Source organism: Conger conger, chromosome 11 (genome assembly GCF_963514075.1).
Source record: "Conger conger chromosome 11, fConCon1.1, whole genome shotgun sequence".
Lineage (NCBI taxonomy): Eukaryota > Metazoa > Chordata > Actinopteri > Anguilliformes > Congridae > Conger > Conger conger.
In genome coordinates this window covers 24,995,152-25,012,802 of record NC_083770.1, presented here as the reverse complement: position 1 = coordinate 25,012,802, position 17,651 = coordinate 24,995,152, and the positions used below count along the sequence as shown (strand labels likewise).

General features: G+C 39.1%; 1 protein-coding gene across 1 annotated transcript; it reads right to left on the bottom strand.

Moving 5' to 3' along the window:
* Nucleotides 1–528: 528 nt before the first annotated feature.
* Nucleotides 529–17,045, bottom strand: sxph (saxiphilin). Its single transcript, XM_061259402.1, has 16 exons — nucleotides 16,869–17,045; nucleotides 15,779–15,878; nucleotides 14,719–14,895; nucleotides 13,538–13,700; nucleotides 12,148–12,212; nucleotides 11,736–11,893; nucleotides 11,426–11,609; nucleotides 10,626–10,774; nucleotides 9,662–9,752; nucleotides 8,430–8,489; nucleotides 7,046–7,228; nucleotides 6,599–6,746; nucleotides 5,941–6,023; nucleotides 4,989–5,173; nucleotides 2,795–2,978; nucleotides 529–1,326 (listed from the first exon to the last, which is right to left on the bottom strand). Exons 1-16 carry the CDS (start codon nucleotides 17,043–17,045, stop codon nucleotides 1,283–1,285), a joined length of 2,151 nt encoding a protein of 716 aa, XP_061115386.1. The 3' UTR covers nucleotides 529–1,282.
* Between the last annotated feature and the right edge of the window lie 606 nt (nucleotides 17,046–17,651).

Below are 17,651 nucleotides of genomic sequence, written 5' to 3'. Positions count from 1 at the left end.
TCTCCAAATTTTTCTCCAATTAGTGTTAGATGGGGGATACACTGTAAAACTACTACAGTGAACTGTAAAATGTGTACAGTAACCATACATTGAGCATTAAAACAGTTATGTACATTTGATTACAGGAGTTCCAGTTGAGTTTCAGCTAGCTATAGTATATGCCCAGAGTTACAACCTTACTTGAGTAGTTCTGTTTTATTTCCCCGTCGGATACGTTCTGGTTTCCAGGGCGAAATCCGGAAGAGTTCAAAAAAGGGGAAAGCGCTCGCTTTTGCAAAGGAAAAATGAATGACTACTGCCCTGAAGTGTCCCTGTCCTCAATTTTAACTTCTTGTCTCATTCTTTCACAGAAATGCCCCTGATGGATTTTCAAAAGTAATGTTTCAAACAAATAACATTTGCTGATAAAGTTTTTTTATTCAGCTCAGAGTGTATGTCTTTTCACACTAATTTTCCATAGAATTTTTAGGAATAACATTTACATTATGTTTACATTAATGCAGGAACATATAGTATATTGTCATTAAGTTTCATACACAGAAATATTGTGAGCATGCAAAGTGTTAGAACAGTGGACAAAATTAATTGTAAATTCCTGTTTTCTGTTTAATTCTAGAAGGAATCTGTCAATTTATTTTAATGAGACGGGATACAAAACCTTTGTTTCCATACTTTCACTAAAAGCATCACAATTTATTTGTTTCCCTAATTTGTTTAAAAGTATAATGATGGACAATCTGGTTCAATAGGTCTCAGAACAATATATACAGGCAGTCCCTAAATGCTTCATTATCAAATATGAGTTGCAACAATCTGCTTATTTGAGTGTATCCTCCCAGCTCTGCATTTGCAATGGATGGAGAAATTCAGTGTCCCAGAATGTCTGAGCACAATTAGACAGAGAATATAAAAATAAAAAGCAAATACAAGTATTCCTGTTCTGAACCATTTTGCAGAAATTAGGCAGATAGATTTTGACATAACTGATAAGATGTTATAATTTGATTTAAGCTCCTTGTGCAATAATTGTAACATGTGTTCATAGTAAGATCCTTCTGCCAACTATTTGTGTACTTACTATCTAATATCATTCACTTATGTAGTATCTGCCTCTGATGAGCAGATGTTGATTTGGACAGAAGTATCTGCCAAATGAATGAAAGTAAAGGTGAATGTAAACATTTGCCATTTCTTAATACTGTTGTGACGGGATGTGGTAGCCATCTCTGCTGAAGAGGTGGAATGAGGCCTGATTCCCTGCTGTCCCACTTGTAATTGATGCTCAGAATATGGTACATACATCCTGAGCACAGAACTCCAAGATTTCTGTAGGAGGAAACAGACAATATTTTCTGAACAAATCACAGTATAATGCAAGGAGACCACCACCCCACATATCCATGTCCAAAACCAGTTTAAAATGATTTGTGATGCAAGTTACAGTTCAAGGTTTAATATCCTGATTTGCTGTGGGATGATACTATGGGATAACACCTCACCCATGCCCAGTGAGGTAACGTGTAATGAGGAACAAGGTATTCAGTAGCCTTACCTTTAAACGGATTAGCCTACTCTCAACCTGTTTCCATGACCTTTTTTTATTATCAATTAAGCAATTAAATAACTAAATAATAAATATCAATACATAACCTATTGCAATGTTTATGTACTAAGACTAACTATAACGTGAAATTGTTTAACCATGATGGGAATTCTCCCATTGTAGCCTTTTCTTCTCGTCAATTACAGAATGTAACTAGATATATGAATGCACTCCATTTAGTCAAAACAATTTAACATACATGCAGTTAAGGTCACAGACTATGAAAATACCAATGTTGCCTAGATTTGACTCCACAAAAGCCGTGACATGATTTGACCATATTTCATCTTTGTAACACCTCTGTCATTCATTTATGTTATTTACTATTTTAAATGTTATTTACTATTTTTTACATATTTCTATTTGATTTGATTTTTGTGTATGTATGTTTACTCTTTGAAAATAATACAAAATTAAAATTGGAAGAATTACAAATAGAAAAAAAAAAATCATTAAAAGTCATATCATTCATTCATATGAATGATATGGCTTAATAAACTGAGCTGAGCGATTTTCTTTCAAGTGGAAAATTGGTGTTTGGGGTTCCCACATATTGCATATGCGACTTTTTCCTTGGTTACTTGAACTTGAGCTTGACCCAAATACTTGAATTTGATTTTCAAGCTACTTATCAACGCAGCAACCATTTATCATTTTAGGGTAAAGAGGACGGTCTGTCTCACCTTCACTTTTATTTTGTAATTAAATGGCATGTAAACACATTGGATCAATAAATAGGACTACAGGTCAAACGTCAGTTGGTGAACTACCGTGTCAACTTACTGCACAACATGCAATAAAGACAAACAAAGCGTATTGCAGATCTTTGGCATGAATATTGTGAGTGTGAGTGTGGAAAATGAACATTAGTCTACATCTATCCACAACTTTCTTGTGCCAGCAATAGCTTCCTGAAAGCCATTATGATTTCAGTTACTGTATTTTCTTATACCTCAACTTTAATTGCTGAGTTTACCGCAGATTGGTGAGTTGTTATTTTATTATTGGCTTTTGGCAGGACCGGGAATCGAACCCCGGTCCTCGGTGTACAACCGCAAGTCCGCTGCATTTTGCATTAACAGCTGGTTCCTGCATAGGTTTACTCACCCCAGGCCCCACCCACCCATAGAGACAGCCCTGTTTATAGGTTTCATTTTGCTGCATTCGTGAAGTACATGCTGTGACCCCTACCAGACCGTGTACAGTTGAAGATGGTCTCCATTGTTCTGTAAAAGTCTTCCCCCAGGATGGTATGATAGTCCAGGTGGCTCGTGTGGACAAAGCATCGTGTTACATCTTTGAAAAGTAGATCACTCTCGCCATATTTCTGGGACTCAAAGAGATTGAATTCATCTGGGTGTGCTGCCAGTGTTTCCTGTCATGTGAAATAGGAGCAGAGGGAACAAGTTAATAGTTTGTAGGGATTGGCATTTTCAGTATTTTCATATTTCGGTTAACTGGCGATTAACCGATTTAAAAAATCAGTGTAAGCACATTCATTAGATATCTTACTGCACAACAGGGGCATTATTTCTGAAAAAGAGTTGGGCAAAAAATGACTTCATGCGTTTATGGTTGCACAAAATATAGCATGTCTATAGCAGTGTATCACCGGTAATATTTCCAAGCTCCAAATATTTGGAAGGCATGACACTGACATGGGGTGATTACATGAAAATGGCAACTCTAAATATCAATACCAAGATATTAAGCAATAGGCTACTCGCTGAAAAACAGATAACTATAGGACACTACCTGAGGAATGGCACAGAACAACATAGGCTACCTGTAAACATTTTCCTGCTTATACGCAACTTATGCTTTTTTCAAAGTGAAAAAAAGGAAGTTGCGGTTTTCAGATGGTTGCCAGTTTGCATGGAAATTTAACAAGCAACCAGTTTTTCCACATTTATGGCTAGTCCATTATTGTTCAAGGACACTAACTTGTGTTTTATTTTTACAATTGATTACGTATTCAACTCTCTGGCAAAGCTGGCAATGCCAGTTGTTGAACTGAACTTGTCAAAAACAAGTGTCATTTCTCATTGTCATTTTTCCCTGTTTTTTGTTTCATTTTTCTTTCAAGGTCATGAAAATACAACTGATGTTTCTGATTCTAAAGTTCCTTTAGACTGGGATTAACTAGATTTTATTTACAATAATTGTTAGCGGTGCCAATAATGTTGGCACCTGTGGTTTTCAGAAAAAAATGTATTACTTTCTTTCTCCATTTTTATTAAGGGTGCCAATAATTCTGCCAACATAGGACAGCAGCTATCGTAACAAACTAACTCTACCTCTATTTCGATACTGCTCCGCCTCTCTGTTCTATCTATAATTGCTTACCTTGATTCAGTGAAGTGTTCGCACCTTCTCTCCCCTATCACTACGTTCCTTAACCCTGTGCAATTGTCTACACCCTAGTCCGGAGCTGTTTGTATTACATGTGTGTCTTTGTGAATCCTGCATAAAGTTTCGTTCCTCCCTTGTCATTGTATAATTACCCGTTCATGTTTCTCACCTGATGTTTATTTGTTAGATCAACCTCACTCCCCTGCCCCGCCTAGTTTGTCTCATTCCTCTGTGATACCCTGGTCTCAGTTGTATTCTTTGTCAGAACGTTGATCTACATATTCAGTGTCGATTATTTGTAAGCCTGTTTATTAGTGTTTCCCGAGACATCTGTTCACCTGATTCCAAGTTTGCCTTGCCCTTTTGATTTGTTTACTATTCTGATTTTTGGTTTTTGATCTAAGCTCTGTGTTTTCAACATCTATCTTGCTTTGCCCTTTTGTACCATTGCCTTTCTGCTCATCTGGATTTTTGACCTTGGACTGTTTACTCACGATTCTTTTGCAACTCAATTTGGCATTGTGTTTATCAGATTACCTGGCTTTGACCCTTGGACTGAAATAAACAACGTTTTTCTGATTATCCCTTGGTCTGCGCTTGGGTCTCTGAACAGAACCTAACATCTCCTGAGAAAAATACATGTTATGTTGCAGTTTCATTGTTATTTTAAGTGGTCCATATTTAGACAGAAATGTGCATCTAGTGTACATAGACGGGTGCATAACGTGTACACAGGGGCATTCAGGAAAAAACTAAACATACTCTATTATCTTCATGGCATCCTTGGCCCAGTTAGGTCAGAAGCCCAAATAGCCTGGTTACAAAACTGAATGCAAGATTTCAGACCTTGCCTTTACATCTCAGAAAAATTCAAAGCTGTGAAATGTCTCATTCTGGTGGTTCGACCCTACCGATCATTGCTTGCACTTATAATTATATGCTAATGTTATTGTTCATATTACTATTGGTACCTTCGATAAATCTGCACATCATGTTGCCCTACAATGTGATAACTCCAATGTGATTCTCTGACCTGTGACTTCATGAGAAAGTCATAGACACGGGCTGTGAGTATGGGACGGGTCATGATAAGATTCGGTGGGATGGCACCAAGGTGACAGCTCTCCCACTGGGAAAGGGATGCCCGTCGACCATCTGGACAGAGCAGCTCAAAATCCCAAGCCAGCCAGCCCTCTGCCCAGCCACTAGATCCCAGACCTGCCATAGAGGATGACAATGACAGAGATGTCTGCATAATGACTTCACCAAAACATAAGCAATTTTGGTTACTAGAAAATGTGTTTGCTTGAGTATATCTACAAAATCAAAAGTGTCAGTTCAGATATGTCATCTGAAATTACAAGAATAGGTTGTATGGAGTAAGCACATTATTGAGCCATGTTAATCAGACATGCCAATGCTTTATAATGCATAGAAATAACTGAAATGGTCAAACATTTTTCTTCTTTTTGATGACAGTGCAGTCTAATTAAACAATAAATATTTACAACAATAAATAAAAATAAAAAAAGGAATATTATATATCACTATATATAAATATCGATAAATTCCTATTTATATAATAACTACTAATTGCAATTAGTAATTTGTTTTTTGAATAAACAATAGATAACAGGGGGGCTGTCTGGCACCAACAATCATTCCACAGTCAAAGTCACATTTCTTCCCCATCCTGACATTTGTTCTGAAAAACAGATGAACCTCTTAACCATGTCTGAATGTGTTTATGCATTTGGTTGCTGATTAAATATTTGCATTAACAAGCTGGAGTACATGTTTACCTAATACACTGGTCACAGTGTATATATCAATCACTTAATTTGCAAATTAGTTGGTGCACTTGAATTGCTGCAATGTGAACTCAACTGGACTAAATTAAAACTAAACAATGTAAGGCTAGTGCGCACAAACTAGGTGTAGAAACAGCCAGAGACAATTTGTGATCACTAACAAATAGTACTCACTCTTAATGTTGTCCTCTAAATTGTGTTGCTCCAGGAATGCGACATCTCCATAGGTCTTCCCACTGGGGTCTCCTACCAAACACCTGCACACGAGACCAAGGTGATTTCACCTCACAACATGCACTTGCACAAATTCCTTGTCATTTTTTCCTCCTGAAATTCAAATTCTGTTCCATTTTAATATCTATCTCAGCAAAAAGGAAGGGAATCTTGAGTGGAAGAAAAAAAAACTCAGTTTGCATTATCACATCTTAAATTGCTACAGTATGCCGTTCATGTTATGTTATGTTTCTCTTGTTAAGGCTTGTTATATATATATATATATAGTCTGTATGTATTGTGAATGTGTACGTGATTTCTTGATTGACATAGTTAACTTACACTAGTGGTTAAGTGATGTAGCATCTTTACTTGCTGGTCCGGTCATTTTGTTTGCCAGGTCTGCCCAAAAGAATCAGCATTTCGGTTTCTCCCATATTGTGAACTGTAAGTACTTCTAGATAGGAGTGTCTACTAAATGAATGTAATATAAAGCAGTAAATAATTATAAATACAAGTGGGTTTATCCCTCAGGAACACAGTTTGACACATTCATCCATTGTACTTGTTGGTTAGGTTAAAAGACAAATGTGAAATCCAGTCAAATGCCTGCATTTACCTCAGTGCCCCCATATTCCCATAGTAACGCTCATTGTGGTTATCAGTACAGCGCTTTGTTCCAGGCTCAGCAGTTCCCCCAATGCACACCTTGCAGAGGCTACCCTGGGAACCTGGCAGACATCCTTTCCAGAAGACCTCACTGTATACTAGTACAGAGAAAATGTACACATTATTTTTGTGGTTCCATATTCTTCAGTAAATCAAAAAATCCAATCCTGGAGGGGTGTAGTGTCTACTGGTTTACAGTGTGTTTCAGTTTTATCACCAGCACCTCATGTAAGTCTTGGTTAAACGCTGTCTGCTATTTGAGAGGAAACCACAAACCACAAACCCCAGCAGCCACTATGGTGTTCCTTAATCTGTGCTACTAGAATATGGTCAATCACCCTATGGGAATACCTTAGTGATGGAATGGTGTTGACTTGTGTATAAAATATGCCAGTACCTTTGCTGGGGTCACAGTGGGTGCTGCTGTTGTGTTGGGAGCTTAGGTTGTGTCTAGCAGGCATCAGCCAGCCTGCAGGGCTATACATGTGGCCATGGCATGAACGACGGCCTGCCAGATTCCCAAAGAACACATTCCTGCTGGAGCGCCGCACCACTGCCACCGCAAACACTGATGGAAACACTGGAAACGCACAACACAGCTCAGAACTGCACAGAGCAGAAACGATGCTACAGTTCTGTACATGCACATACATACACCAGAAAATGACTAACTCAATTCATTCATGTCAAAACAAATTTCGTGGATTAATCTTGTACCATATCGCATCAAGTAGCTGTTGTTGGCGTTGTTGGCGTTGTACCAATATGAGCTGTATAGACATATGATGCCAGATTGAACGCAATAAATTAGCAACACAGCATTCTAAACATCATAATTTCCCGGTAAAATTAGGCGAATGTATGGATGAAAACTGGAATCCGGACTAAAGGCGAGAAATAAGCAATGCAGAATTGCTGAATTTTGATTCATATTTGATCTGCAATGCATGGTTTGAAAGTTGGATCAGAGTTTTGTGAGTCATGCACATGTGCCCGTCATGCACTGCAAGCCCTCTCCATAGAAAATAAATAGAATGGATGATTTGTATGATAGGACTGGACCACTGTTAATGTTTTTCCAATCCTACCTAAGAAAAAATAGGTGAATGTGAAGTTCTCTTAACTCTTTCCACTTTGCCCCCCACCTATTTTGTACTAGTCTTATAAAAGTGTCAATATCTCAAAAACTGTTTACTGCACACACAGTTGAGGATTTAAATTAAAGAAGAAGCTTGTAACATTCATATATCTGAGACAGAACAAATTTATGTCAGAGCACGTACATACAGTGTAGACAGAAATACACTAAAATACTAAAATAATTACAAAACGCCTTATGTTTTTATAGTTTAGCACTGAACATCTCAATTTCTAAAGAAAATTAAAACAAATGTAAGTTACTTCAAAGCTTTGCAAGAACTACTCGAAGACCAAAGAAGAGCAAGCAGTGCTGGACAATCCACAATCGCCTGACCTCAATCCCATTGAACATTTTTGGGAGCACTTGAAGACTGACAAAAGCCAAGCATTCAGTAACATGACAAGATGCTCTTTTGAACATTGTCAAATGTATCATCACACATGTTTTGCACAAATGTGTGGTCTCCATGCCAGCTTAAGTGCATGTTGTCATTAAGGCAAAAGATAGACATACCAAATACTAAGAAATTATGAAATTACTGTCATTTTTTCAAAGATTCAATTTTTCACTCATATTGTTATGCTGACAATATAATTAGTATAATCCCTCCAAAATTCTCCAAATTCCCTCTTCCTCTTACCGTCACTTTCAAAATGGGCAGTTTCTCCTGTTACTGTCTCTGTTGGTATACATTTTTCCCCTGAAAAAAGACAGACAACAATGTTTTCTTCACAGCTCCCTCCAAATCATTGTCTACTTTTGAATCATACATCCAGGGCATGACATTAACAACCGCCACCCGCCAAATGCAGGAAGAATTCGGCAGTGGTGTGTAACTCCATCACTCTTCCTAGCCAATTTGGCGGTTTACATTTCAGTAGCATTTTCTATGAAGAACATGATTGTAGTTTACATATGGCATCTGTATGGAGCTCACCTAGGCACTTTAGTTTAAAAAATATTTCAATTCGATTACCAATTCAATCTTTCAGTTTTCGGTCCTGTGCATTTTGCAAACCTAAGTGTTTGGCAAATTTAGAGCACAATTTGAAAAAATGAGTCAAAGTGAATGCATGGATTTGCAAAACTGGGAGGCAGTTTAGAACACAGTAAAACAGGGTACCAGTGAATAATGTGTTGGCTCCACTTATTTAAGGCCCTGCTAATCTTCTCTGTATCATTAGAATTTTTCTATATGCATATATTCCAGGCAAATATACCGCCAGCTTGACTTTGGAAAATGGAATGTCCTTTCTCCTTCAAACATCAGTTCGAAGCCACAGACACAGTCAGTTACAGACGGGGCAGATAGGGAGAGGTGTATCAGGATATACTGATTTTTTCTTGCTCAAAGGAAAATTGGGCATTCCTAACTTCTACTTCTAGCTCCCAGAGGGAACATTAAACAGGTTGGAATGTCCTTAAATTAATTGAGCATGTGAGGATCGCTTGTAAACATTGCTGTCAATCATTGTCTGTGCTTAATTAGTTGTAATTACTTCAATTTAGATTAGTAAGGTGGTGCAAATGGAATAATTGCTTGAGAAGGGGCTTGATGCAATGTCTAGATGGTAGAGGACTGAAGGACCATGCAAGAAAATAAAGTGAGACAACCTTGTGGCCGTATTCATTAATAAAAGTGTATTATGTATGTCCTCATACAAATTTTAGATTTTATTGTGGGGTATTTATTGTAGCTCTGTGTCTTGATAAAATAAGAATGAAAAGATGTAAAAAACCAAAGGAAGCAAGAAAAACCACAGAAGAAAAACAAGAAGTAACCCTGTGTCCTAAATTAAAAAGGTCCTCCATCCAAAGTTCAAATCCTTCCAAATAGCTTTCCGACCTGCTCCTTCCTCAGCCAAGTCTTACCATAATATTCTGCAACCACAGGAACTAAGCCGCACTTCCCTGCAATGAAGGCATGTGTACCATCCAGTGAGACAGCATCCACTTCATCTCTCTATGAACACACAGATCAACATTTACTACACATTTTAATGGGAACAACTATATCCAATAGTTTCATGCCGAAATGAGGCCGCTTCACATATCACAGCAGTGAACTGTATTTATTTCACTCTTAACAGGATATACAGTGGGCTCCAGAATTATTTGCACCCTTGATAAATATACATAAAGAGCAACTCAAAATACATTTTTTGTTGCAAAACATCAACCTTTTTTGGCATAAAGTCTCAAGAACTGTTTTTGCTGATGCTACGATTTCTTTACACAAGGGGGGGGGGTGTTGTTTAATGCAAGCCCAACCAACCAACAACACTGTTTGAAATCATTAGCTAAGATCCTACTCAGTCATCACTTCAATACCATGCCCCTCGCCTGCTGTATGTTGAGATTAATTTATTCTGTAGTTTCTTGCTCACGAAAGGCGGAACGCATATATTGAGTAACCACATTACCATTACTGGTTACGGAACCTTGTATGTGCGCGCATCGTGTTACAGAGAGCCAATACAAAATTGATATAATAGTAGTCTTATGCAGGGACGTAGTAATTGGTCAAAAACTGGAACTGATTACCGGGGCTGAACAGGCCTGGAAATTGAATGTCTGTGTGTGCCTGCAATTTTACATTGTGCTAACTAAATTAATATTGGCTGAATAAATATGTTAAGTGAGTTTTTTTTTCCCGTCACAAGCTTACCTATTTTAGGTTTACCACATCCAAAAAATCCTGCTACCAGATAGCTACATGCTATGCAGTATGTACAATGAACAATACATGTATAGCAGTGCATTTTAAAAATACATTACAATTACAAGCTAATTGCATATGAATTTGATGAGTAAATACAATGGGGGCTTACAGTACCTTGATCTTCTCGATGCAGTTACTCATGGAGGAGGCCCTCACACACACCAGTGGGTCAGACTTGATGCTGAGGGCCCACTCCTCACATTTCTTCTGCTCCGCATCACTGATACAGCACCAGCGGATGACACTGTCCTCTAAGGAGCTCCCTGCATATACATGCACACATGCATGCACGCACACACATGCACACACACACACATACACGCACATGCACACATACACACACATGCATACACACACACACACACGCACACATACATACACGCACACACACATGCACGCACGCACACAAAATTAACTGGTGTCACTACAGACTGCCAGCCAGTTCTCACTTTTATCAAACTTGAAAACATCTCCCAAGTGCCTAAGTTGGAAATATTTATTCTTTAAAGCTGTAAATATCATATTTCATTTTCTGTGTAGGAACATAATATTGTATTATTCACTCACTGTGCACTTTATTAGGCAGACCAGTACACCAGCTTGTTAATGCAAATATTTAATCAGCCAATCATGCATTCAAGTATGCAGACATGGTCAACAGATTCAGATGTTTTTCAAACCAATTATCAGAATTGGAAAGAAATGTGATCTAAGTGACTTTGACCATGGAATGATTGTTGGTGCCAGACAGGGTGGTTTGAGTTTCTCAGAAACTGCTGATTTCCTCAGATTTTCATGTACAGCAGTCTCTAGTTTGCAGAGAATGGTGCTAAAAACACCATCTTCTTGAGAATTACAGTGTAATGGCATATTGTGTTTAGAGCAGGGATGCAAGCAGAGTAATTAATCAGTACCTTCATGCCCAAGCCCTTTCAGGAGAGCCACATAGTCCAGTCCTAGGACCTGACTGATGTCACTGTCAGAAAAAACAGCCAGCTTCTCCGTCTTATCCCGGAACAGCAGATCACGGCCGCCATAAGACTGAGACTCAAAGAGCTGAAAATGCTGCTTATCACGTCCTTGACGACCAAACACCATCTGCCATTGGCCATCAGGCCAACATAGAGACAGATATATGACAACACAGGCACAGAACTACATATGTGGGTAAATATGAAGAGTGTCACTGGCACAGTTAACTTTTTTTTGAGGGAGGGAAGTTACCTGTGCCGCCTGCAGGAACTTTCGGGCTGTCTTGCGGAAGTTAATGCGTGTCACAACCCCTCCTCCAGGCCCTCGTCCAAGATTACATGTCCGGAACTCACTAAGATTGGCCTGTGCCCCATCTGTGCAGAGAAGTCTGTAGTCCTCCCTCTCCCACTCTGAGAAGAAGATCCAGTGGTGTGTTGAGGTGAGGCAAAGCATAACAATTTTTCAGAGGGGTAAGGAAACCAACTAGAGAGATTAACAGGGCATAGGACTACTCAGAAAATTGTTTACCTGTTTTGCCTAACTATGTACATAGTGTGAATTTGTTTGTAAGGATAATTTTATCCATATTCAATGCTTCTATTCCTCTGCGCTTATTGTACTATGTTGACTATTGTAATATCTTTCACATTAAAGGTTTCCTTACCCTCAATACTGTCAAGGGCAATATGGTCCACAAATGCAACATCCCCTTTGCCAGTCTTGAGGCACCTGATAGGAGAAGCAGTGTGTGTGTGTGTGTGTGTGTGTGTGAAAGAGAAAGAGAGAGAGAGAGACAGAGAGAGAGAGAGAGAGAGAGAGAGATTATACCTGGAACAAATTGTTATAAATTAGCTGCTCAGACAATAATGAGTCAGACAATAATGAAGCAGCATTAACCCCTCTGTGCAAGCCCCCTAGTGGCCATGACTCTGGCAATGTGACTGCTCAACTCAAACATTCAGCACTCAAACAAACAAAGAGAGAAAGCAACAAAATGTGTGTTCCAGTTTCATTACTAAGGGAAAAACTATACATAAATAAGATACAGAGGTGCCCATTGTCCAATCTGTAACTGGATAATAAGGTCTATCTGGGAGCATGAGCTCAAGGATACATACAAACGTTTCACCACTAAAAATGTGTTTTCTGTCATATCAAAATGATAACTCAAATAAGACCAGGCAAGCCTGGTTTAGCCGGACACTGGTGTAGCTAAGGGGGAGTATGGGTGGCAGAAACTATAAGGGCTGATCCATATCTGTCAATGCAGAAGTGAAACTGGACCATTTCTCACTTTTTTTATTTAATAAAAATATATCACTTTATATCGGTGATAAAACAGCTTTTTTCTTATTTTCCAGCTTAATAATGGCTTGTCACACTCCTTATGTTGACAAACACCAATAACAGGCAATCAAAAGCGTAGAATCATGACTAGATACTGAAAGCTTTCTTATACCTACACTAAGGACGTAATTGAATACACTTGACTCATCAAACAGCATTTAATTTCAAATCCAATGTGCCAGAGTACAGAACCAAAAGAACAGAAGTTGCACCACTGTCCAAATACTTACGGACCACACTGTAGGTGAAACATATTATAAAACAGTATAAACTCCTTTGACAAGGGGTCACATACGACAGCCTGGCTAAGGCTTGTAGTTCATATCCCAGCACTTTGTATATTCTAGTTTAAAATTTTTGCTCTCTTTTGTCTTCTTTGATTCATTATTTGCAAACTGTTTCTTGAACATGTTCTATTCATTCAGATAGCATGACACGTGCACATTCTTATGGGCAATTTATTTCCCAGTGTGTGCTAGGGGTTGTTGAGGTTAGAGGGTTCAGAAAATTATTTAAGAAGTGAGAAACTGTGGTCAGTGTAGGGAAACCAGAAAAACTCCTAAAAATATTTAGCACTTATGCAGTAATGTATCCCCCCAACCCTATGTCTTGGCATATCTGGCATCCTGACAAATGTGTGCATTCATGTCTAGATGTGTTCCTGTATTGAATCATTGGTGCAAGTGTGCATTAGCATGTGAACTGGCCTCAGTGCTCCCTGGCTGTTGTAGAAGGGCTCGTTGTGGGAGGTCTCACAGTGAAAGTTACGCTGACGGATGTAGGACTTCTGGCCCTGGCACAGAGCACACAGGCTGGGAGCTGTGGCCGCAGCCCCTGGGACACAGCTGGCACTGAAAAAGGCACTGACCGCTGCCAAGGAGGCACAGAGAACACATTCAGTGGCACCCATCACCTCTGTCTGTGAACCTCACAGTTAGACATAACAAAAGGTTCCAATTTTTCTACTTGAAAGGCTCCACAGGCATCACAGCAACTTTAAGGACCCAATTGCACATACAGTATAAGCATCTGAATGCTACTGAAGCCCTGAAGTTCTCAGGAGAAAAGTGTTTTTGGACATAATTTGACTTGTCGATGGGGGTTGGATATTTGACAAAAAATTCAATCAGTGGACATCAATCAATATATGAGTATACTTCATGTTATTATTGAAATTATTAAATTATTGTATCTTCTGGATCTGATGCTGTGAGATGGGAGAGCAAGGAGAAGTAGGGGGGATGGTGACAGGCAGGGAGAAGTGAACACTTTTTCAGGAGCATTTCAGTACACTTCTTCCAGGATGATTTGGTATGCAGTATATAGCATTTTACACTTTATAAAACCCATAATATCATTTACTTATCATGTGTCCTTTAGAAGTCACCAAATAGCATTTTTGGAAACTTGCCGAGACAGAGCTTAGAAAAAGCAACAGAGAATACTAATTTTGGTGATATTGTCATCATATTTAAAATGGGATTGCCCTGTATTGTGGCTGTGTCTCCATTGTGTTTATAAGCCAACCAAGCACAGGCACAACCATCCATATCCACTCAAAAACAAAAAGAATATTTTCGGTAAGAAAAAAAGCTTCCACTTACACTATGTTTGAGCATTTTTCATTACATTATTAAATTATTATTTATTGTTAACTATATGCTGTGTGTATTTTGGTAGTAAAGTTAAAGTTAGCTCAAATTATAAACATTTTTTACAACAACAGTAAGTTTTACAATCAGTCAGGGACATGTTGGCTAAGCAGTGTCAACCCAATTGATTTTGTGGAATCTAACCATTTAACCGCAAGAGCAATATCCCTCTCAAACCCAGCTCTCTCCTACTTCTTCTGCTTTCCCCATTGATTACCCCTCCATAATGAACTTACCCTGGGTGAGAGTCTCCTCTTCTGCCCAGGGAAGGTAGTTGCGGGAGAGTAGAAACCCAAGAGGCAGACTCCAGCCCGCAGTCCAGCGAGCCCCAGAGTGACAGCTGCGATGGCCTTGCAGTGAGCGCACATCCAGACTGCTGTTTTTCACCACAGCCACAGCCAGCACACAGCCACCTTTTGAGAAAACAGGTGCAGGGGAAATGCAATACCTTTCATAAAAAATGGCGATGTTTGGGATGGCTGGGATGGTCAAAGCAGAGTAGTTAGCAGCTCTGTATCCCTAATGTGATAGGATTAAAACACAATGGATACTGTTGCTAGGTGAACAATCCCAGTCAACATTGGTTGAAAAGAGAAAGCTTTTTATCTAACTTGGTTGGGCTATATCTGGTTAAAACCTGAGCTATATTGAATTTAAATTCTCAATGTCTATTTAAATGTCTCTCAACCTACAGTAAATTTGTAATTGATCTTTAGTAAATTTAGAGCTAATGTTAAAATATTAAGTAAGGATGTCACCAGGATGTCTGGTGAATCCAAAATGTATAAAAATGTATAAACAAATCTGATAATGCGTACTTAGTGAACCACATGTGATTTTATTTTTAATACAAATCTGAAATTGTCACAAACATTATGGAGGGCACTGTGCACTGCTCAAACATAACCAAATGCTCAAAACATTGTTTTTTATGGAAAAGGTAAAAGAAACTTGATTCTTATAACTAAATAATGTGGAAACACACAAATGGCTATTTCAGCTTAGGAATGAGCCTTGTTTTTACAATTCAGACTATTCATAAAACAAGCATGTCTCCACTGATGCACATGTACAGTATTGTGCAGAAGTCGTAGGCACCCTAGATTCAGTTTTTAACAATTCTGCCAAATTACTAACATGTAAAATGTATAGTATGTTTATTTAAAACCTTTCATTGACTTATTTTTGAAAGAATCTTATCTGTACAGAATGTTATACAGGTGCCTAAGGCTTTTGCACAGTGCTGTACATTGACTGATCCTGAGGATGTTCGTTCTCAGGCCCTTGTATGCTTACCATCACTGTAGATCTCCTTTGCAACAGCAGTGAGACCAAACTGCTTGACAGCAGTATACACTTCCCCTGCATTCAGAGTTATTATATCAGCACGGTTTCCCTAATAAAAAAGATAAAAACGCACATTCACTAGATTGTTGTACACTGATGTGAAAAACAAAAGGCCTATATGCAGAAATATGCAGATTATTTTATTGCAACTCCAGTCCTCTATAAGAATTTGTACCAATGATCATCTGCTTAGGAGCCAGGTTCAGTACTCTATGCAACACATTTAACAGTTCTGGTACAGCAATTACTATATGCCTAGAGGAATGAAATGAATGCTCCAACTTCTTTTCTCCAAATTTATAATACCCAAATATTACAAATATCACAGCAATGAGTGCCTGAACTGGATGAGAAACCTAACACCCCCACACACAAACACACACAGACACAAAAACACACACTCATACACACACACACACACACACACACACGCACATATCCTGGTATGAAGCCCTTGGACATTTCAGCCTTTAGAAACCCAATGGTCTCTTTATTTCTACCTTATCATTGTGGGTCACCAATGACTTACTGCAGGACGTCTCAAATAAATCTGGCTTATATACCATGATAACGAGAACAGACACATGAACATTTCCATTTCCAAGCATATTTTTTGGTTCACTGACTGACTGAAGTGGATATATACTGAAGATCAATTATTGTTTGAAGGTTTTCAATTTGTTCTTATTATACCACATTTTGTCTTCTTATTTGGCAGGTACTCTCACGAAAATAACTTTAATCCACTATTCTTTATTTAATCTCTCGCATGGAATGTACAATAGTACCTTTAAGTCTCTTCCCCTCTAGGCAACATCTACTATCAATGTATAGCAGATCCCTGCTCAGAAACACATACAGACACACTGCTCCTGGGCCATGTGGTACATACTGTAACAACACAGACAATAAGTATTTCAGCTGTTGTCCCCTGATATTCCTCATAAGCTGATTTTAGTTACTAGTGGCTTTGATCCGATGATAACCCACTTCCCATTCCTCCCATCCTGTGCATTGTTGCTATAGGAGGTGAGCTGACCCGAATCTTGTCAATGCAGTCTGCAGTGCTGTATGTCCGGATGCACGAGAGTTTTGCGAAGGCTGAAACCATGGCAGGAGGCAGCACTCTGATCAGCCCCTTAGCCAGCTCTGCGCACTTCCTCTGTTCCGGCTCCGACACCGTGCACCAGCGAGTCTTCTTACCTGAACACAGCATTGTGTTACTATACCACCAGAGCAGTGCACAAGTGTAACATACTTACTGTTTTACCTGTACACAAGTGTACAAGTGTGACATCCATCCATCCATCCATTATCTTAACCTGCTTATCCTGAACAGGGTCGCAGGGGGGCTGGAGCCTATCCCAGCATACATTGGGCGAAAGGCAGGAATACACCCTGGACAGGTCGCCAGTCCATCGCAGGGCACACACACCATTTATTCTCACACTCATACCTATGGGCAATTTAGACTCTCCAATCAGCCTAACCTGCATGTCTTTGGACTGTGGGAGGAAACCGGAGTACCCAGAGGAAACCCACACAGACACGGGGAGAACATGCAAACTCCACACAGAGAGGCCCCGGCCGACAGGGATTCCAACCCAGGACCTCCTTGCTGTGAGGCGGCAGTGCTACCCACTGCACCATCCGTGCCGCCTACAAGTGTGACATGTTTAGTGTTTTACCTGAACACAGCATTGTGTTACTATACCACCAGAGCAGTGCACAAGTGTAACATGTTCAGTGTTTTACCTGTACACGAGTGTACAAGTGTGACATGTTTAGTGTTTTACCTGTACATGGGTGCATTAGTGCAACA